This window comes from Rousettus aegyptiacus, unplaced genomic scaffold, assembly GCF_014176215.1.
Source record: "Rousettus aegyptiacus isolate mRouAeg1 unplaced genomic scaffold, mRouAeg1.p scaffold_m13_p_1, whole genome shotgun sequence".
NCBI classification, from domain to species: Eukaryota; Metazoa; Chordata; class Mammalia; order Chiroptera; family Pteropodidae; genus Rousettus; species Rousettus aegyptiacus.
In genome coordinates this window covers 129220042-129243614 of record NW_023416284.1, presented here as the reverse complement: position 1 = coordinate 129243614, position 23573 = coordinate 129220042, and the positions used below count along the sequence as shown (strand labels likewise).

Sequence of the window (23573 nt, the reverse complement as noted above, 5' to 3'; positions counted from 1 at the left end):
CAACAAGTCAAGATACTGATAACTATATCTTTGAGGAATAATGGAGAATGGAAGCTATGCCAGCAAATTTAAATTGGGTACATACTGTGCTCATTTTCAAAAAAGCAGAGGGAATTGGGTAAATACTGTCCTCATTTTCAAAAAGAGGGAAAGAAAAGTTGCATAAATTATACATGGCTGCTTGACACTCATAAGGCAGCCAAGTACACTTACCAAAAGTACAGGCTCTGGAGCCATGCTGCCTAGATTCAAGCAACATGACCGGACACATTTCTAACCATGTTTACCTATAGTTTCCTTACCTGAAAATAGAAACAAAAACAATGCCAGCCTCATGGTTGTAGGCATAAGCGAGTTAATATGTATACAGCACTTAGAACATTACTGGTATTTAGTCCTATGTGAGTGACTGCAGCTGTACTGTTGTTATTGATTACTAGCAACTTGTCAGAAGAGATGACTTAAAGAATTTGAGTGAGACATACCAAATTTCCTTACTGAAAGGATTCCTATTATAAGTGATGAGGAGACATCCATAGCAATTTTTAGCAAGAAATTTGGCTGATGTGCATAATATTTTTGTGAATGAGAGATTTAGTGAGGACAATAGTGCAATTCTATATAGCAAAATCAAGCTAGAACAACAACCAGTACCGGCTCGCCAAGCACCTTAGACACATCCTCTAGGCCCAGTCAAGTCTTCAGTTGTGCAGCCCTAGCCAGTATACTGATGGCAACTTTTAAGAGATATCAAGCCAGAACTACTAGCTAAGGCATCCACAAACTTCTGACAACCCTTACTTCCCAACAAATTACTCCTCTGCAGGTCTCATAAAAACTATGAGATAATAAGCATTTATTAAACAAGAAAAAAGTTAAGCTAAAGAGAGGTTAAATGGTACAGCCACGGAACTCTGGTCCTGTCCTGTCTAAAATTTCAGGGATGACCCAGAAGATTTGTCAGATCTGTAGAAAACATAATACTCAAAGAAAAAGCTAATATTAGATAAGGACTGGAAAGACCTCAAAGGCCTGATCAATGACCCAAAGCTAACTTGATAAGCTCAAAAAATACACACATCCTTCATTTTGGTTTCAAAGAAGCCCACTGCACAAGACATATTTGAGGTAAACTATATTTATGTGATGCAACTATATGTGTTGGTATGTAATCAGTTACAGAATGGATATCCCCCCCCCAAAAAAAAAAAAAACTAATATAATCTTAAACTGATTTAACAAGTCTCTAGTATTCTAGAATAAAGGAAGTAATTAGCAAGTTATACCACAGCATGCTCAGTCAACATCTAGAAATAGTGTGGAGTTTTGGGGCATACTGGGGAAGAGTAACAGATGAATGCCTCTAGAAAAGAAATACAAGGAAGTATTGGGCAAGAGGCAGGGATTGGGGAATCTCCAGAAATCATATTACAGAAAGAAGTTAACATGGTTGTCTTAACAGAGAAGAAAAGACTTAGATGGCAGGGGTATGACACTGAAAACACTGAGGACATATGGGAGTTAGTAAAGATCTGAGTTATTCCGACAAGAATAAAAACAATGAGAGGCCGTTAAGGAAAGCTGCTCTCTGTTTAAAATGTGAAAGAACTTTCTAGAGGGATTTAAAAGTTTAGTTTACTAAACCTTTCACAACATTACCTATGTGAGGTGGACTTAACATCTTTTCTGATGGTGTGAGGTCTTACTTGAAGTTCACATTTAACTTTCAATTACATTTTTCCCTTACTTTCCAACAAATTATTTCTGTGCAGGTCTACAACTGAATTAAATGTGCAGTGCATATCTGTATCAGTTTTGAAATGTCACCAAGAATATGAGCATGTTTAACATCATGTGAAAACAATATTAATCTAAAACTCATTTTTTTCTGGGAGAAAAAAACCTCCTTCAGGCTAAAAAGTAACTACCTAAAAGAACTGACTTCCTATTTTCACAGGCTCTCCTTACATACCAGCTGCCTATATTCCTAAGAGAAGTTTCACTTACTAAAAGTTAAAGAGTCTTCAATTGTAGAAGGAAACTAATAACTTTCAGAAAGTCATTCACTAGAGTTCACTTCCTATTGCTCTTTGGGAAAATAACTGATTAAAGTAAAAAACATTTTAAAAAATAAGGTACATACCTTAACATATAACTCTTAAATTAACACTTATAAGTAAAAGACACTTTTGCCCTATTTTAGTTATCAATTATCAGTAAAAACACTACTCCCCCGTAATGCCTATTACTGACAGTGACAATATGTGCAAAAAGATAAAAAAAAACTTTGTGAGCTGGGGGAAAAGATGCAAATTAGATGGAGAACATCCTGCCCAGTGTTTCTGAGAAAATGTCTGAAAGAGGCCTAGAAGTTCTGAACATACACACTGTGTAGAAGCTGGCACAATTTTAGTCACAGGTTAGCTATTAACCATGCCATTTTGGACAAGTCACTTCTTTGGACATGGGTTTTGTCATCCATAAAACGAAGGGGATAGATGACATCAAGTTTAAGGTACTGTCCATCTCTAACAACTTATGCATCTTCCCCTCTAAAAAAAGAAAGGAGCCTATAAGTTACATTATCCTTAATAATATAAGAAGGAGGAAGCCTACTTATAGGGCAGATTATTTTCAATCAAAGAAATATAATCGTACTACATTCATCAAAGTGACTGAAGTGTATAAAACATAGGAAGTTTCCTATTTTAGTATGGTAAAAATTTTGTTTCTTACCATGACTTTTGTAGCTTGTGCTGGTTTCCACTGTACAAGTGTGACTCCACCACATAGCATAAAAACTGAAATCCACTGTAATTTGCTGAGTGTCCGGTTTAACATTAAAACAGTACATAAAGCAGTACAGGGAATCTTCAGTTGGTAGGTCACCTGGAAAAAAAAAAACAATGAATTAATGAACTCAGTTAACATTAGTCTCTGACACAAATATTTCTGATATTAATGGAATTATCAAAGATATCTAATAATGTGACAAAGGATTAATAAAAATAATTTCACCATAAAAACGCTTTTTAAGGTTCTGTGCTTTTTCATTGTCATTTATTCCACTTACCTGGTACACTGCTGCATCCAGGTTGCTAAGAGCTAGGAAAGCCATGTTGTTCTGAACAGCATACACTAATGATGGCACACTTAACTTCATCAATTCTCTGGGACTCCCCAAGACATTTTCTCTTAAAGATGTCTTGAATCTACCCAGACTACCAGTTTCTCTTTGAAAACAAGGAAAGTAAGAAGAAATTGAGGAAGAAAATTAAAGACCATCCTTTTGATAAGATTCCTTCACACATAGGATAACTATATTAAGTCCATTGACATAAGTTAGCTAACTTATTTTGTTTTTATAATTTTCAACTAATTTTAGATTAAAAGGAAAATAACAACAATATAAAAGGAAAACAATTACAAGTTCTATAGGGAAAATATCACAATAATTAATTTTACCATCCTCAACCTCTGGTCAAAGCTCCAGGAGATTCTGAATATATTAAATAATGAGACAACAGGTAACCAGAATTGCTGATGTTACCTATAAAAAAAAATTAAGCTGACATTTTAACTGCTATTACATCAAGTTCAACCTCATTATATTTTTTTCATTAATCAGGTTGTATATCCACTTTAAAAAATTTTTTTAATTACAATAGATTTAAATTGCAAACAAAAGAAGAAGGTTCTGGTAGCTATGGAAGTTACTTGGGATAGGAATTGAGGGATCCAGGTCATCATCATTTAGAAATTTGCTCAGTGCTTATGTAGTAGACAATAAATCCTTAAGTATATTCTCATAAAACTCAAGTACTGTATAATTTTGCAGGAAATGTGAATATTATTACCAACAAAAGTAAACTATATCTGTAATGTATGTAAAATTTACTAGTTGCTGCATACTGATCATGCATGCTTTTAACTATTCTTTATTTCTCCTCAGGAGGAACTAGCTAATCTGGCTCATATTTCCCCCACTGTAAATGAGCTCATTTATTTCCTGAAAATAAAAATTAAATAATGTTTTATAATAAGTACCGACACCAGAAAAAGTGATTTATCAAGAGTACTAATTGCAATTCACAATATCCCTCTAAGGGATATTGTGGGGAGGTAGATCTGTTTCAACTCGGAGTTTATGATAGTTAACATGAGCCTCTATATTTTTGGTTAACATAGAATCAACAATCATTAATTGAATTTTTTCATACAAAAATGCTTACCCATGTTGAGGAGCAAAAAAGCCCATAATGTTGAATTGCCTACCTATGCCTATCCACTGTAGAACACTCCAGCCCCCAAGAAAATACTTAAGATAAACAGGACATTTGCCTAGGCCACAGAAACAAAAGATGTCCTTCTTAGTTACAGGTCTTCCTCTGTTGCCAAATTCAACCTACTCCACACAACAATGGTAAATCTATATGCTGAAAAGTAATGCACACAGCCCAGTAGGAGACTGCAAACTCTACCCAGAAAAGGGAAAAGATACCAAAAAGATCACCTTACTTAGAAATTCTACATAGTAGAGTTTTCCAAGTACCTGAAGGTAAGCCCTTTAAACATTTGACATTTTTCAAATTACTTTTAATGCAAATCTAAGAAGTCTATGTATTTTCTCAGCATCTTAAAGTATAAAAAAAACTTTGAAGAATATTCTTCCTCAATTATAAAACTAAAAATATTTAAAGAGACAGATTAAAATAATCAGAGGCTCAACTCAAAGAACCAGGTAATATATTAAAAAACATAATTGAACATTTTCCTTCATGTCATCAATCTGACTAATAAGCATAAGATAGCAGAGATATAAATCTTAGATTTTGTGAAGTACAGGACACTGCTTTTACTGTACTATTATTTTTAATGCCCTTCTAAAATACTAACATATATTGATATATCTTCAGAGTGCTTCCCTAAGGAGCTACTGAGATGTACCTGTTTATACCCATCTCCCACATAACATATTCTAATAAAAGAATAGAGTGTGTCTTTATCACTAGCACTCTTTGCCCTATCGGAATATGGGGTACTTAAGGATCTAATTGCTACTCCTTATAACCACCATACCTGCACCAATAATTGAGGCTGCTGTAGTCCTTTTTCTCCCTGTCACTTTTCTCCTTTCTTATCTCTTCCATACTTTCCTGCTTTCACATAAAAAGAAGGGGCTATGAGACATTACCAGCCAATCTGAGTACTCCTTTCCTTCAGTGTAACAAACCAGCAGAATACAGTATTGGGATTAACCTTCGGGTCTTTGGCTGTTCTGACTAGATAGGTTTGTTGTTTTGTTTTTTTTTTTTTGATACTAAGGAAGGTTCCTTCACTAATGTGGATATTAGAGAAGCCAAGCTATACCAGAATGCTACTAGAAAGCTAGAGTTTCAATGTAGTACTTTAGAATTATAGCAATATTATAAAATTACAAATAAGTAAGGTAGTTTGAATTAAGAATGAAAAATAGCAGAGGATGCTAAAAGAACTTGCAAAAGAAAACAAAAAGTTAAGAATAATAGAAAAATAAAAGTAAAAGAGATTTAGGATGCCTCAGAAAGACTATGTGGGAATCTTAGTGCACACACAGTTTTAAAGGAGAAAAATGATTTCAGGATTAATCAGTTTAAATCCTGCTTAATTTAACATGTATTAAGAATACAGCTCTGAAAGCTTGTATTTAGCTTTACTCACTAAAGTTTAGAAAAGTAACAGTAATGTCTTCCAGAAAACATTAGTAATCAGCTATCCTTTTCTTTTACTATTAAGTAGACAAAAATAAATGATCAAGTCTAAATATACTACAGCCTTAAATATACTATAAAAAGTAACACATAAAAACCAAAGGCCATTTCTTAGTTCCATTTTCCTGCCCTAATATTTTCTTCCAAATCAAATCCCAAGTACTCTTAAATGAGTACCTTTTGTTAAAAACAAAATTATTAAATTTAAGTCTCTAAATGACACTACTAGATAAGAGAAAGCATGTATAATCAAAAAGCATATACTAATTTTATAGATATTTTATATAGGTAATTTATAGAAATTATTGTAGTATTTCCCATTTAAATTTCCTATTTGAACAATTTGTTTGATTTTTATCACTGAAACAATCTATGTGCAACCTTTTTGTTACCTGAAGAAATTCTGAAGCTCCATGTTGATTGCAGAGATTCTGAGGCCACCTCCCTCCCTAAATTTCCTATCAAATGCCTGAAATCAATTCTTTCTGACCTGTTTGGTCAAAAGTAGGCCTCATTCTTCTATCTACTGATCTGGCAAAAACTACTATGAGGCATAAAATCCTTCGCTAGATTACCAAAGCACTATGCAAAATGGAACATGGCATAAGTTACTCATGAGCTTAACAAATTTAAATCTTGTTTATAAATTTCTTACTCTCTACAAAGTTAAGTATAACTAACTCACATAAAAGACTTTGGGGGTTAGGTATAAAAACCAATAATGAGGTCATTTGAAGACAAAAATAACCATCAGAGGAGTTACATGAATTTTACTTCCTCCGCATGGCTGTACACCTTTTATAGCATAGGTACAAAGAAACAGTCAAAATGTAAACCCAGCAGAAAAAAACAGAATAGGGCTGGCTAATCTTAACGTAAGCATTTGGTAGCTATATTCGTTATTCTAGAGAATACTATGAAATAGTAAAATAATTCTCTCCAGCCTTATATAAATAAGATTTAAAATATACTTGGTTTATTACTAAACACACCCTAAGTGTATGTATATTTACACATCCTGCTAGGTTTATTTAGCTTTTACAGACTGTGGTGGATAGCAAACAATAAAAAGTTGACTTTGTACTAAGACGATGTGAAAGTGTTCTTAATTCATTTTCTTCACATCACAAATGACAGATTTAAATTGTAACTGTCAGACTTAATAGCTGTGACAGGTTTTAGTAAAACATTCATGTAACCACCAATTTTCCTGTGAATTGTACTAGTAATCAGTTTTATGGAAAACCAAAGTATTTTAAATGTTGTACTGTTCTACATTTCAATCAGATTATAACTTGGAAATTGGTACTTTTTACTTCAAAGATTTAAAAAATCAACTTATTCACATTTAGAGCTTTTACAACACCAAACTACTAATCTGCCCTCTCCCCCAAAACAGGATTTAGTAATTTTCTTTTCAACTTAAAAGCGATCTGATGTAATCATACAAGTACACAACAGTGTATATACACAATGCATGTAACTGAAATTCACCAATTAGACCATGTAAACCTTAAATCTTATTCATCAAAGTAGCCATCCATTCTTTCCCATACTCCCTTTTTTTTCTTGCAGTTCTAACTTCTGATTAAAAATTACTAGAGATTATAAGTAAAATCAGCAAGCATGAAAAAATTACAAAAAAATCTTTTTTAGAAATTACTAATATACTGAAACAGAAAAAGAACCCAAGCGTTCCAAAAGTCTTTTTAGTATATGCTCCAAATCTAAAGGCAAAAGGAAATACATACAAATACTGAACTTTAGTTAGGTTTGTTTTTTCGCATCTGTATACTAGAAATTCTAAATCTACTTATGGATCCTAGGGTTAAACAAGTAAGTAAATATCTTGAGGACAATGGGAGCCAGATTCATCACCACTAAAGAAGGGAACAAATATGGAAAAGGAGGTTATAATCAACTCTTTGGCATTAGATCAGAATTACAAGTATCAAAATATATGTATAACTCATAGTTATAAACATAAAGAGATAGGTGCCTATATAAACACACATATATATACTTCCTAGCTCTGTTTGCTGAAAAGGCCTAGAGGCAACGATACTCCAGTAACAATGAGCACTCGAGCATCTAGAGTCTGGTTTCTAAATACTATTCTGAAAAAAGAAAAGGAACAAGGCTTCTTGGAGAAATGTATAATTTCAGGGTTGGAGCAGGGAAAGTACAAGATAAGCCTTAAACATCTTCCTATGCTAAAAAGAAACTGCTCAAAGATTGATGAAAATTTCAAAAAGAAACAAGAGGAAACTTGAAGAAGATCCCACTGCCTAAATCTAGGACAATTTTGAGCATCGAAATAAATAACGGTAATAATGGATTCCAGCCCATACAATAAAATAATCTAGGAATCTATGCTGGGGAGGGCAGGGAGGGAGTGGGCAGCGGCTTCTTAGAGAAGAATGCCAACTAATAATTGTACAGGAAATGATGGAATTAGGAAATTACCATTTGGTAACATCAATGGACAATAAAACTAATAAGTGAAAATGTGATAAAAAAAAAAAAAAAAACAACAGGACATTTATCTAGTCTCAACGTTATCTCTCCACAAGATACTTATTAATTACAAAGAGAAAACGTAATTTTATATGGAGAAACCTAGCAGGCCCTACCTTCAAGAAATCAATGTTAAAATCACCAGTAATGAGGTAAATATGTCTCATGATATGCTACAATGAGGATACATCATTTCTGTGATTTTTCTAACCAAAAAAAAAAAAAAAACCTAAAGTTAATCATAAGAAAGTATTCGAAGAACATAACTTGAGAGACATTCTACAAAATAAAGCTACAGATATGACAACTAGATGTAAACTGTGATTATTTTACTATTAAAGGACATTAGTGGGTAATTGGCAAAATTATCTAAGGTCTGTGAATTAGATAATGGTATTGTATCAACATTGATGTTTCAATGTTGATATTTTGTGATTATGTAAGAGAATCTGTTTTTAGGAAATGGGCACTAAAGAATTTAGGAACAAAGAGGCATCTTGTATAAAACTCTCAAAACAGTTCAGAAAAAGATACATTGTTATGGTCAGTTAATATTTGGAAATAAAAACTTGAGAGAAAAAATTATTGCGGTCTAACAGTGCTAAGCACTTATCTTTGTCCTATTCAAAAAACTGCTTAATCATTTCATTGTTCTGAAATACTCATAATCTGGAAATTGGAGAACAAGAAATTTATCTTCTAATCCTACCACTGCCAGTTACTTTCTAGGTATCTTTGACAAATTAAAACTTCCCTCAACCTAAGATATCTCATCATAGAAGACAGAATAATAACTACAGCTAATATAGAGGTACAGGAATGAAATGACAATTAGAGCTGTATTCACCTGTATGTTTCCCTCACCTATTTTTAAGGAAAGATGGGAAAGAATGTTTTCTTAACACCATCACTGGCAGCCTGCCATTCTCAATAACAATCCTCAATGTCTGAAGGCAGAAAATTTGATTGCTGCAATCTTAAAAGAGGATGTTTGGCACTTTACAAAGCACGTTTCAACAGTGGTTAACAGCTAGTATTCTAGAGTGTGAGTTACTTGCTTTCTAAAGAAAAAATGTTAGGTATCTGCTCATTAGGTTTTCAAAAATTCATTTTTCACAATAGCCCCAAAAGGAAGCATTATTCTTTGGTTCTTATAAGATAATTTTTAACTTCTTATAGATTGTAGCAATAATATATTTTATTTTCCTCATATCTATTGCCCAGTTTTCTTGGAGACCTCACCAGCGTATGCATTTCTTTGCCTTCTGTTCTTTCAAAACAACCTGAAAGATATGCTTTACTTTTTTCTGAAGAAATGTAAATGAAATCCATGATCTTTGTTGCCCCAATATATCAGGCACTCCTCACTGAAACAAGTCTGTGTTTCTTCGAATAAGTTAAATATCCAAAAACCAGGAAGGAGAAAAATTTCAAGTAAATTCTGTTTATAATTTTTAAATTAGTTCTTTAAAAAATATTATAAATAAGTAGAGCGAAGAAAAGATTTGGGATTAAAATTAAGCTATCATCTTCCAGTGTTCTAGCAAGCCAGCAACGTACCCTTCAGCCTACAAAGGTCTCACCATACTAATAATGTGAATGTTAAGATACCCATCCCTCAGGTATGCAACCCCACTACTCTTACCCCAGGGAGGGGGGAAAGGGAGAAAAACAACCAAAGAAAATGGGGGTGGGGGGTTCTCAGCCATCTGACTTACATTGCCATCATGAGTTCTGTCTAAATAGGATTCCCTAAGTACAGAAATTCTCTACCACCTCAAACTGACATAGACAGGCCTTTCAAGTAAAACACAGGTCTGGAACCTTGCTGTTAACATTCAGAAAGGTCAAATTCATTAGTCGGAGATTACATTTAGTCCATTTCCAGGCTCAAAGTTCTCACAAAAGAGATGCATAAGTACACTTCAGATCTCCAAAGGCTCCAGGAACTACCTCTGGAGTTACAATTGCCTCTGCTTAAATTCTTGCGACTTAAAGATTCTAATTTGCCTAATTTTAGCATGTAAGTTATGCTTACCCTAGCCTGCTTAATTTAACTCTTAGAAAATTCTTGGACACTGCCCCAGACCAGACTGACACCCGTTATTCCTTAAGCAAGCTGACTTCCATTTGTCTAAACATGCTGCACCTATTATATGTTGTTCTTTAGTTCTGTGGTTTCCTGTTAAATTGTCCAGAAAACAGTAATATTTAAGGTACATGGAGTCAAAGAACATTGCAAATGAGAGCACTTTTACAAGAACATTCTCTTAACAATCTCTTCTAATTCCCTGAGATTAAATACTTTCATGTGATAAGAACTCCCATATTTATTTCTCTAGCCCAAACTTCCCTTCTGTGTTCCAGACCCAGAAGGGAATAGTAGGCCTATTCTCCATGCCTACTAAAGCATTAAAAACTTTACATTATACCTACCCCTGATTACATTGTTGATATCACCTTCCCTCAATCTGCTTTTATTCCTATCAAAAAAAAAAAAAAAACTCTCTACTTTTCCATACTAAGAAACAAGGATACGATTCTTGACACCTCCTTTCCCCTCACCTACTGTAGCTGATTCATGGATTCTGTATGAGTGAATCTGCCTATTTGTTAAAATGTACCTGTAACCCCAAAATCAATATTTGCAGAATTTTCACAATCACAAGCAGACATACACAGGGCTGCAAAAATTTGAGTTGCCTGATGTTCACATTCCCAGCTTGGGCCAAAAAAGGCAACAACACTGTCTTCTTGTTTCTGCTCTCACAGTGTAAAAAAGCTCAGTCTTTAGCGCCACATTTTTCACATTTTTTTTTTGCAGGGGGGAGGGGTGATTTTGCTATTTAAAATTCCCCCCAAGAGTAATGCTAAAGTGCTGGCTAGTATTCTTTCACGCAAGAAGACGGTGATGTGCCTTATGTAGAAAAATACATGTTAGATAAGCTTTGTTTAGGCATGAGTTACAGTGCTGTTAGTGATGAGTTTAATGCTAATGAATCAATAATGTATATTAAATAAGGTGTCTTTTAACAGAAACATCCATAAAACAAGGTTATATTGATCAGCTGATGAAATGTGACCAGAGGCTCACTGGAACCTAACCATGTATTTCCCTCGGGAATAGTTTACTATTTACTAATTCAGTGTCCATGGTGACTTTAGAGAACATAACTACTGCAAATAATAAGAATCGACTATGTATCCAAATCCACATCCTACAGTTTCTACTTCCAGAACATAAATCCATTAACTTCTCTTCATTGCCTGTGCTGTCATTGTAGGCCATTATCTCTGGTCTCGACTAAGCTTCTTTCCAACTCTTGCGACCCTTCTGACCCTATTTTCTTCAAAGGGGTCAAAGTGACTCTTAAAGCAAAATAGGCCGCCATGTTAGTCTCCAATTCAAACCATTCAATGATTTCTTAATGCACTTGAGATAAAATCCAAGATCCTTCCCAGGCCCATAGGATCACTCTTGCTATTCTGCTGCCTTCTCCTTCACCTTAGCACCATGGCACTCTCATAACACTCCAGACACACTAATTAGTGGTTGTTTAAAAGTCAAGGACTTTTCTGCCTCGGGAACTTCTAACTTCTGTTTTCTTTGCCTTCTCTCTGATCTTTTCTTGCCTAATCTCTACTCAATCTTCAGGTCTAGGTTTAAATGTAATTCCTTCAGAGCGAAAGCTCTGCAAATCCAAATGAAGATCTTCTATTATATTTACAGCACCCTCTACTTATCTTTAACAACACCAATTTATTATTTATTTACTTAATATCTGGTTCTCCACTAGAGTATAAGTTCCATAAGGACAAAACTGTGCCTTTTTAGTTTAAAACTATATTTCTGACATCTGGAACATTCTTGAGCACATAACTGAGGCTTGATAAATGAATGAATAAATGAATGAACCTGACTATCCCATTACATCTTCTTAATAATATACTGAAACAGACATAACCTGACTATATGCTTAAAATATTCAGAGGAAGGCTAATACAGATTATTTGGATATGGTAGTGAGATGTTTCCCTGTAAGTGAACATTAATTACAAGCAAGACACTAAGAATTTCAAGTAATTTCCTGAGTCTCGGCCTCCCCCATTTCCACATAGTATAAAACGTCATGTACTTACTTTAACCATTAGCCAAGACTAAATATGTTACTGGGCAAGGAGCATTACTCTAGAGACCATACTAAATAAACAGCCAAACTGGTTGGTCTACAATGAAGTTAAACTCTGCATAGTTCAGATAAAACTAAGTTCTGCAATAATAATTGTATCAACTCTATAAAGTTATTTATCATAGGGTAGAGTGAAGGGAAGGGAATAAGCTTTTACTTCCTCTAATACTTTTTTCCATTTAAATAGTAATTCCACTTTTTCCTTTGTCATTCTCCAAAAATTTCAAATTAGAATTTAGTAATATAGTATCTAATTTTTACATTAACTTTATTTTCCTGGGAATATGGAGGAAATGCATTATTTTAATTATAATCCTTTCACATTCTTATTATAATTCTTTTACATTCTCCCACAATATCCTGAAATTGTCATCCTTTCTCTCAGATGATAAAAGTATTGCTTCTGGTTTGAAAACAAAGGAAAAATGTCTACTCTCACGTTTACAGCTTTATAGAAAGAATCAGTTTAACATTATGTGGTAAAGAATTTTCAAATATAAATTCAAAAATATGAAATCAATTTTTGTTTCCTTTGTACATAACAAATCAACTCATAAAATTTTCCAGTAACAAATATTTTCTGATATTTAGAAGTTTCTTCATCAAAACAAATAAAACACTGACATCCAACCTGTTTTTTGATGAACTATATAATACCCTATTTGCCTTTATCCACATACTTTTTTAAATTACCAATTTTAATATGTGTACAAAGAAATGTCAGCATTGTCTACAGCCATGCCACCCTGAACAAGCCCGATCCTGTCTGATCTCAGAAGCTAAGCAGAGTAGGGCCTAGTTAGTACTTGGATGGGAAGACCAAGTCCTGTAGGCATAAAAAATAAAGGATTGTAAGCTGACAAGGTCCTTGCAATCTCTGAGGTCAACCAAGGGTTGCCTCACCAAAAAAAAAAGAAAAAGAAAAAAGAAAAAGAAAGAAATGACAGCATGGAGAATATCTGGAAAATCTTTCACTTCGTTGCAAGCTTCACACCATGAAATAGAAAAGACACAAAGTTCTAGCCTCTATCATTTGCTGCAACTCGTAATTGTTAATTCACTCTTATTGGCCCAATCATAGTCTGGCCATGTATTTATTCATCTTTTTCCTATTTCAAAGTGCTTCAGGTAAATTATTATAAGCCAACTGTCCTCTCAAGATCTAGAACCAACTTTCAAACATTTTCACTGGGTATCTTTCCCAAACTGATAGTTTTGCTTTAGTTTCATTAAATCAGTTGTCACCACATATTGCTGAATAAGCTGAAGCAATCACAATGTTCTTCCATTTCATTTTGTAGCTATTAGTCTGTAACCTCATTAAGTTAAAATAATCCTCCTTTATCTTTCACACTTTTATCATTCCAAGAAATTAACATTTTCACATATATCCTCTTAAAAGTAAACTCTTTGTTCCAAGAAATATTTTGTTAAGAACTGCAGGTATTCAGTGTCTACCAATGTACTTTAAATAAGCACATGATAATCTGCCAACATATTTTCTCCATAAAAATTATGTTCACTTTAAAATCCAGTAGTTTAAATGCATTTCACTTCTTCCATGTTTTAATTTTTGCCAGTGCTTTTTCCACTTACGAACTCCTTATATTTTAAATGCTTCAAATGATTCTTCTTCCTGGCAAATTCTTGTTACCCAAATAATGTGAAATGCCAACCGCCAAAACTCTTATGTCATTAATTCTTTACTTTTTCCTCACTGTTCCTGGTCTTTGTTAAGAAATTTTAAATTCTTAAAAATTTTGGAGGTAAATGTTTGCAAAAGAGCCTCTTTTATGAGCCTCTACATTATGCTGGTGACAGACACAGCAACTAATTATTGATGATGACACTGATGATGTTGGTGAGGTACAATGATTGCTTTCCCACACTGCTATTATTTCAACACTATTATTTGATTTGTCTGGTGAATTTTTAGAAATTTTTGTGCTTTTGATATAATTTACAAAAAATGTTTCCACAAAAAAAACTACAACTGACCATACCTTTAACACTGAATAGCTGAAAAATAAATACTATACACCAAGCAATGCAAAACTGGAAAAGCACCAAAACAGAACAAAAAATCTAGGCAGGCAGATTGACAGAAGACTAGCCCAACTGCTAAGTTACACCAAAGGCCTCATTGTTATTTTTTGCACATTGGTTTTTAAAAATTCTTAACAGTTACAAAAAAAACCAAACCATGATTTGATCTTACAGTTTAAAATAGCTAACTTCATCTTATTTCAATCTTGAGTCACACTTTTTTCTGCCTGTGGAAATTAGAGAAGAAATAAAGAGATGTGTTCCTTTATCCCTTGTTTTCCAACAACCCTATATTTGTCTTAAAAGAAGTTATACCTTAAGAATTTCTTAATTTATTAACTCTTAGGTTGTTATACAGAAGCTGTTTTGGAGTTTTAAACAAAGAAACTTGTGCCTTTGGAGCACTGCCTTTTAAAGGTACATTAAAGGCCTTTCATTTATCTGACATTATCCCTAATGAAGAATCTTCTAATGACAGCCAAATAATCATTAAAATGAATCTTAAGAAAGATAGATCTGAGATTTTACCCTACTTGCAACCTAACAAGTTAGGCTGCCACAATACTTCTGCCTATAAGATGAATTTTAAACTCAAATATATTTAAGCTTTCTATCTTCTGGCCTCAAGTTATTTTTCTGTTCTTTCCTCCCTCTCCGACCCATTTTTATAATATTTTTTTCAAACTTGATTATTTGTAATCGTGTGTGTTTACTGGCTTATTTTCTGTCTTTTCCACTAAACCTTAGTAAGTTCTAAGCAAGCAGAAACCAAATCTATTTCATTCATATCTGTACATTCAGTACCAATTATAAAATTATTACACAGAAATCACCTAATAAATATTTGTTAAATGAAATTTGCAAATGTTTAAATGTAATGTTTCTATAAATGTACCCTGTTTCTACCTAAAAGCTTACACACATGCTACTCCTCACTGGTTTCTCACTCTCAACAATTTACATCTTGAAACCTGTATGAAGTCTCACTGGGTCCCCATCTCATAAATCTTTCCCTAAGTGATTTCCTATAGGATTTTATTTAATTCTAATAATCTTAAGTTATTTCCTCCTATTAAAAAAAAATGAAGAAACTAAAGCTTAGAGAAGTTAAGATGTGTGCAGAGTCATAATTTCAGAGTCTAGGATTAAAATTAGGTCTCACTCCAAAGTCTCTATTCTTAACCCTCTCTTATACTGCTTTCTTAGCTAAAATAATTCTCATATGATGTTACTGATTCAAAGCCCAGTGCTGTCACATACTAACAGTGTATTATATTGAGGAATCTCAGATATTGTAAAGGTAAAATAGTAGTAATTATATACTTACCTTAAAACTGCATAAAGATTTTAAGTGAGCTAATTAACGAAAAGCACATAGCAGCACCGTGCCTAAAACTTAACACAGAAAACACTCAAGAGATGTTAACTATTATCATTATATTTCTCTAAAACAGTCAGCAATTTTTTTTTTTTTCCTGTAAGGGCCAAATGTTAAATAGTTAGGCTCTGTGAGCCATTCAGTCTCGGTTACAACAAAAATATGCACCAAGTTGAATCTAGCCCATAGGCCACAGCTTGCAAACCCCAGCTTTACAGCAGAGTTCTTCGACCTCTGTACTGCTCATACTTGGGACCAGACAACTGTGGTGGAGGGCTATCTTCTGCATGGTAGGATGTTTAGCAGCATTCTTGGTCTCTACCCACCAGATGCCACTACCACTCCCCAAGTTAGGACAACCAAAAATATCTTCTGGGGAGCAAAATCACTCTAAGTTAAGAAACACTGCTCTAGAGCAATTAAACATATAAAGAAGTAGCTTGAATTATCCAATTAAGAAAATACATTAAGTGGAAAAATAGCAATTTAACACACTAAAAAGTATTTATACTCACTTAGCTAAAATTCCCACACTTAGCAATAACTTTATAACTTCTGTGATACACACAGCCGTGGTTGAAAAGTAGAGTTCTTTGTCTGATGTCCTTGTGTATCTTAAAGCTATGGTATAAGCTGCAGCCACCAGGGTCATCACTGTCAAGCAGTATAACTTGAATAATAAACTGACATTTTCTGGAAAATACATGCAACAAAAGTATTACTTAGTAGACAATATCAATGTATATAAAAGTTAATCAACTTTACACTTCTAATGCTTTCCAATTCCATGCACATAAACTTTTTAAAACCTGTGATATTTAAAAATTTATTTCAACATAATACTTTCTAATGACAAGAACATAAACATATATTCACAAAACAAACCTGACTTTGACTTTTGACTATCAACTGGTTAGGCACTGATTTTGCCTCAATTGCCAGATTATATGGCATACTCGCTCTAGTTTGGGATGTTAGAAGTTACATATTTTATATATCTTTATAACTCCAACTTGTGAAAGCAAAGCATAAAAGATGAAAACAATTACATCAATGTATATTCTAAATTTAAAGACACCAGAAAAAAACAAAAGGAATAACTGAGTGATAAAAGTGATGCTTAACATAAAACTTCATCATAATAAAGCCTCTCATTTAATAGCATTATACAGAAGAAATATTTCATAACAAAAAGAGTGTTAAGAATAAAGCTCCATAAAACTTGAAATGCAAGACACATACCTAATTCATCAACACTCAATTTAAAAACTTCTTGCAAGTATACTTGAGCAGCTGCCATTAACCAGGCACCAGAGCAGATTCAATATCTTCAATAAAAGCGCAAGCACTGGGGTACCAGGTGTCCCTCGTCCTGCCTTACTCCCAGTCCTGTTCTGATACCGCCATTATCTAACACTCAAACTAAACTTTATTCACCCACCTCCCACCTCTCATCCTTAACCTTCTTTCAAATCTTCAGGCTCAGGTTACACAAGAATAAACAAAAGTTTTCTATAAAAGGCAAACAGTAAATATTTTAGGCTTTTCACGCCAAAAGGCAAAATAAAGACTATCATGTAAGTACTTCGATAACAAGAGAAAAAACAAATTTTTGACAAATTCAAAATATGATAATTGAGCATAATATTATGTAATACAAGCTCTACTAGTAAAAACAATGGAAATATTGGGGGCGGGTAACATTTTGCTTCACTGGTCTTCAGAGTTAGCGCTTCATCAAATCAGTTGCAAATGATCATCTGTAAAAACCATTCTTAGCTCATGGGCCATACAAAAACAACTTGACAGACTGGATTTGGCCACTGAGCCATACTTTGACAACACAGGTTAAGAATCAAAGGGACACAGGGTGACTATGGGCTGCGACTGTAACTACAATGTGCACTAAATACACTTTTGTTCACTGCTTTTGGGAGCCTAACCACAATTTGAAGATGACTTAACTAAGGAAATAAAACAGGAGTTTCAAACAAATTATCCTTAGATATGTAACACAGGAACTTACAAGTTTACAGGTTCTTCAACATAAGTATTTCCCAGGGGCAATAAAGATTTGTAAATTGTAGGCAAATTTTTTACATCACATCAGGTCTTGACTAAAAATACAGTAGAACCGAAGAAATAGGGCTTATTTCTGCCTAAACTTTCTTTCCAAAAGATCTGAAGAGCCAAATAGCAATGTTTATGTGAAAGGAAGTGAAGATCACTACAATGCTTCCTTTGTTCTAAAACTTTCCCACACAAAGGAAAAATGTATGACATCAAAAATAAACATCAATAACCTTTAATTACTCAATAAAGGAGAAAGCACTTTCCATTTAGATAAGGGGTGAGCAAACTACATCTCATCTCTCATTTTTATGCAGCCTGGAAGGTCAGAATAGTTTTATATTTTAAAAAAAACTTTTAAAATAACCTTTTGTGATACAAGCAAATTATATGAAATTCAAATTTCAGTGTTCATAAATAAAGCATTATTGGAACACAGCCATGCTCATTTGTTTCCAAATTGTTTATGCCTACTTCTTTGCCCAGCAATGGCAAAATGAAATCCAGTCCTTTACAAAAAAAATTGCCAACCCATGTCCTAGATTATCAACACTTTCATAAATAAAAGAGGTTAGTATTGCTCAACTAAAAACTATTTTAGCTACTATGTAGGTTCCTGATCCCAAATACAGTGAATGTTTAAACACTAAAACAAATATTTACAGCCTACAAATACATTCTGATCTATAATTATTACTATTATCAACTTTGAAAGTACACCTATTTGCAAAGTGATTATATAGGAATATATACTACGTTCTTGAAAATAACTACTGATCTAAATGGAAGAGAAATCAAATAAGTTTAGATATTTTTAAAATATATAGGGCTTTGGTATGGAAAACCATTTAAAAAACATAAACTTTAAAAAAGCTCTTAATGTTTTTATGCATTGTTTTCTCTAATTTCAGTTTAACATTAGATCAAAAGTTCTTCATTCACAAATTCTCCAGTATGAAATACCAATTCTTAGCACTTTCAATTATTTCAGTGTAATATCAAAAATCGGTACCATGTAATCACTGTAAATTTTGCTAAAGTATTCACACTGTGCCCACAGCCAGTAACTATAAACCTAGCCCATAACTTAACTGCATTGTTGAGTTGGCACACTGGCAAATTAGCTTATCTGTATTGTTTTCTGCTTCACAAAGTTCCCATTAGCTCCCACACATTGTTTCCGTGTGGAAAATGCTCCCCCATCCCCAAAGAAATTCACAGTCTGAAGTTATTTTTTAAGTTACATTTTACTATATTTTAGAGAGGACATTATTTAACCTGAAAACTTGGAAATTCAGTGTTTCATGTAAATCCTTTATGAATACCAGGATGCTATGGCAACTGCATTTTTGTTAAGATTATACATTCCTAGAGGGCATGTAAGATTTATAACATGACCAAGGCACAATAAATATGTACCCGCAATAGCCTAAACCCATAAATTGTTACAAGTCTTTCAGATAATGACCTGACTCCTTTAATTCTTAAGTGTCGCTCATCATTAATCTTGTTCCCATTGTTATCAAAACAATTATTTTTTCTTTACTTCCTGTGTTGTTCAAAAAAAGAAAAAAAAAAAGGCAGGGGACTTAAAGCTCGATTTGAAATGAGAGACTCCATAAAAGAAGCATATGAAACTACAGGCAATGCTCCCTGGGCAGGGTTTAAATGATAAATGCAGACTCTCCAACCTGGGAAATAATTTAGCACCCATACAAAAGATATTCTTTAAATATCTACTCAATATTTATTCAGAACCAAGTGCTCTATAGGGGAAGAACGAAGAAAGAATTGTGTGTCACCCAACTTCTCCTTGCTACTGATCTATCGTCCTGAAATTCAGCTCTGGTCCTAACTTAACTTACCCTGCTCAGCAAAACAAAAGGGCTTGCGGAGTTAAATGGCAATTAGTCATCAAATAGTTTTACTCTAAATCCCTGCGGAGAGGAAGCTGGATCCCACCTTCCACCCAAAACATCAAAGTGTTCCTTCAAACCACATACAATATTCTCCTTGGGAGGACTGCTTTCTCCATCTCGTTATGGTTTCAGTGCCCTTTTAAAGCCCCAATGATGTTTCTACAGGATATTACACAGACCAGACGCTGCTTAGGCTTTGCACCCAGAGCATGCCCTTAAGCCTCTAAGCACCTTAAGGTAGGAGGCACAGAAGAGACCACAGCAGCGGTGACCCGGGCCAGGAAGAACCGTCCTGTCTCCCGCTGGTGATGCGGACCCAGTCGCGACCGGCGCCCCAACACTTCTCCGGGTCCGCCGCAGCCCGGGCCCGTCTGAACTCAGTTCCCGCCCACCACCAGCTTGTCGAGGCAGGCGCGGTCCTGAGCCGCCGAAATGCCCCCCGCGCAGAGTCCACCGCGGAGAAGACAGCCGCCGTGGCAGGGTGACTACCCCTACTGCTCTGACAAGCGGCGCGCGCGCGCGCTCAGCCAGGTGCGGCTCAACTAACTCCTGATGCGCGACGCCTCACTCCGGCCCCGCAGCCCCGCAGCCCACGGGCGCCGAAGATGCTCGGCCGACAGGTGCAGGAAAACGAGGGCATTCGCCCGCCACCGCCCCCCGCGGGTTCCCATCATCGCGGCGGCCCGCAGCCTCACCTCTGGGGGCAGCCATCGCTCCCCGACAGCCCTGCGCGGAACTGACGCACGCCTACTTTGCGCTCCCTGCGCAGGACACGCGGGACCGCCTCCTATGGTCATAGAGACGAAAACCGCTCGGCCTAGAGCGCCTTGCCGGCCGGTTGACAGCTGGTTTTCCGCCCGATCGGTCGAGCACTAAGATTAGACTCCGGGATCTGAGCTACGCCCGAAAATAAAATGACCCGGACGGAGGAGAGGCCTTTGCAGCCGAGTCTTTGCTGACAAGTGCATAAAACTCGAGTTCCGTCAACTACAACTCCCAGCCGGCTAAGGAAGCGGAGTCAAGGGAGCGGAGCGTTGCCTTCTGGGAACCGTAGTCCTAATCAGGGGGATTTGATGGCAAAGATTTGGCGTTAGACTTAGAGGTTCATGCCTGTCAAAGTTGTAGGAGCTCCCAGAATTCAGTTCCCAGAATTCGTAAAGTAACGGATACTACTTTCGGCAACGTTGTAACTTCCAGCCCGTTTATTCTCTTCCATTGTTACTCTTATTTTAATATAATATAATTTATGTTATAATGTTCAGAAGTCTGTGCCTGTGTCCTTATTGACATGATTACCATTGATTATATTTACCTCTCCAGACATTCTAACTACATGATCTCTGCAAACAGAAGGGCTTCAGAAATCTTAGATGTGTCAACAGGTCTTTACGTCAACCGCTATAATCTCCACTTTCACTAGAGGATGTTAATTAGCATTTAGCAATGTTAAAAATAATTCATTGGCAAATGAATGGCTTTCAAGATATGTGGATTGTTTTAAAATATTATAAAAGTACTTCAGCCCTCACAAGAACAGGGGTACAAGATTCTAAGATGCCCATCAGCCCACACCTTCTGTAGAATAAGCTGTCCCCAAAATGACTTTTTATAGGTTTCAGTGGTTAATGTTATATACCACTGTCATCATTATATATACATATAGATTTAGCAAGTCTATTAACATTCTTGGAAAATTTTGCATGCCTTATCAGCATCACATTAATATTAGGAGAGGCTCCCAGGAGATCACAGTTGACTTTGTGGAGTCAGACATTTGATTAATATCATTTTGGAATGGTGTTGGACCCTCCCTCTACTTGGTTATATGTGTGCTCACTAGTGCTAATCACCTCTTCCTGTAATTGGTACAGTTCCCACTTGTGGAATTATTCGGTTCCCTACTGTGTATGTTCTTACACATACACTCAAACAAAAAATTCATATGTATACTTAAAATTAATTTTTTAAATGAAAATATTCTATCATACATTCCTTCGTTTTACTACTACTGCCTTGTATAGTTTATCTCTTTCCATTTTGGAGTATCATTATAGTCTCAACTTAGTTTAATTAACTATAATTATTCTCTTTTGTATGCTCAAAATACCCCAATACGGCTCTTGTAAACCTGCTCATTTCTTTAGATCTGCACAAAATTTTTGATGCATTTTTTACTTCTGGCAACAAGAGGTTCCAGGCCAATCTGGATTTTTCTGTGTCTTAGTTCCTGAAATCCACTCCGCTTCAAGAACTATGGTTCCTTCTGGTGGATAATTAATTGCATCACACACACACACACACACACACACACACATCACTGATCACAACTAGAGTGGTGGGTAAAATGCTGTCAGGCTGTTTTGGTAGCATTTCGGGTTCAATTAGCATATCATGCTGCTGAACTCTACATTTGTTATAAACTTTCATTACCCACAGAGACTTTCTACTCCACTACCATGAACCTTGACTAGGATTTAATGCCTTTTGTCCTAACCTGATCAGCCCAAGACTACCAGAGACAAAATCTATATGTCAGATAGAGTCAGGATTATTGACCCATTCCAATGAGAGAAACTGCACATCAGATGAACCTTGGGCTTTCTCAGGAAACAAAGGAAAAGAGAAAGGTATAGAACACAGAGGACGAATGGACTTAGGTAAAGTTTAAAGGAAGTAGTGCTTTGATAGATTCAAAGCAGGGCTATGTGTAATAAGTTCAACATCAGATCTGCACATATGTGTCAAGCAGAATAGTCTCAGGATCCTCCTTTTTGGAAACTACAAACTTCCTATAGATGTGGACTGTTGTATTCAGGCCTCTTAAATGAAGTCTTTGCACCTAGGTCGGAAATTGAGGCTTCTTTGCGTCAAGGTGATTTAAATCCTCCAAGCAAGAGTAAGATGTTTTATTCTTACTGATAGAATTTCAACAGCACATTTCCTAATGGTGTATGATTGTAGAGGACAAAATTTTTCAGTGAGTTGGAAAGCAGACACTCAAAAGAGGGGGTTGTTATTAATACTTTTAGACCATATCCTTGGGAGATATATTTCCTGATAACTTTAAATCTGGCTTTTCTGTTTGATAATTATCCCAGAAAAATGAATAGCTGAGTAGATATTTACATTCTTAATTTGAACTAATTTTTCCTTTCCCATTCTGAATTGTCCTAAGTCTTAGAAAATACTGGTTTAATGTGGATTTTTTTTTTATGTATCCCTAGCTTTCTATACACCCCTGGTTAGTGCAAGAAGCATTAATCTTCAACAATGTGGTAACCACAAAGTAATTTACCCGATAATGAACTAAGTTTATGATGCCTCAAGCGGCTATTTCTATTGCCATTTGAGACCCTAATGATATTCCTGATCTTTGATACCATGCTTACTTCATCTCCACTTATGCATGAGAGCTACTATAGTCTCAATGAATTGTTTAAAAGGAAACCCAGTTACTATATCCATTGGTAACAAAGTAAAAGTGTGAACTTAAACAAAAAGGCTGTGTGTGCAGTAAGCAAATACCAAAAAGCTTAAGGAAGTTATAGTTACATTCGAATATGGTAGCTATGTAATAGATTATTGAAAGTGCTAAGGTTTAAAGTATAGTAAACTATTAACCATAAAGAACATGTAGACAAATGCAGAGACGTCGATGTAATTGTTTCCATGACAGTTTAAATATACTACTCTCATTTAGCTA

The 23573-nt window shown here is 35.1% G+C and overlaps 1 protein-coding gene across 1 annotated transcript in view; it reads right to left on the bottom strand.

The window, feature by feature from the left end:
• SLC35A1 (solute carrier family 35 member A1) overlaps positions 1-20750 on the bottom strand; it is a 28336-nt gene extending 7586 nt beyond the window's left edge. Inside the window, exons 1-4 of the mRNA XM_016128203.2 lie at positions 20566-20750; positions 16397-16574; positions 3074-3233; positions 2737-2889 (exon numbers count right to left, since the gene is read on the bottom strand). Of these exons, the coding sequence (XP_015983689.1) occupies positions 2737-2889; positions 3074-3233; positions 16397-16574; positions 20566-20581 (507 nt within the window). The 5' untranslated portion in view covers positions 20582-20750. The remainder of the gene's footprint in view (positions 1-2736; positions 2890-3073; positions 3234-16396; positions 16575-20565) is intronic.
• Between the last annotated feature and the right edge of the window lie 2823 nt (positions 20751-23573).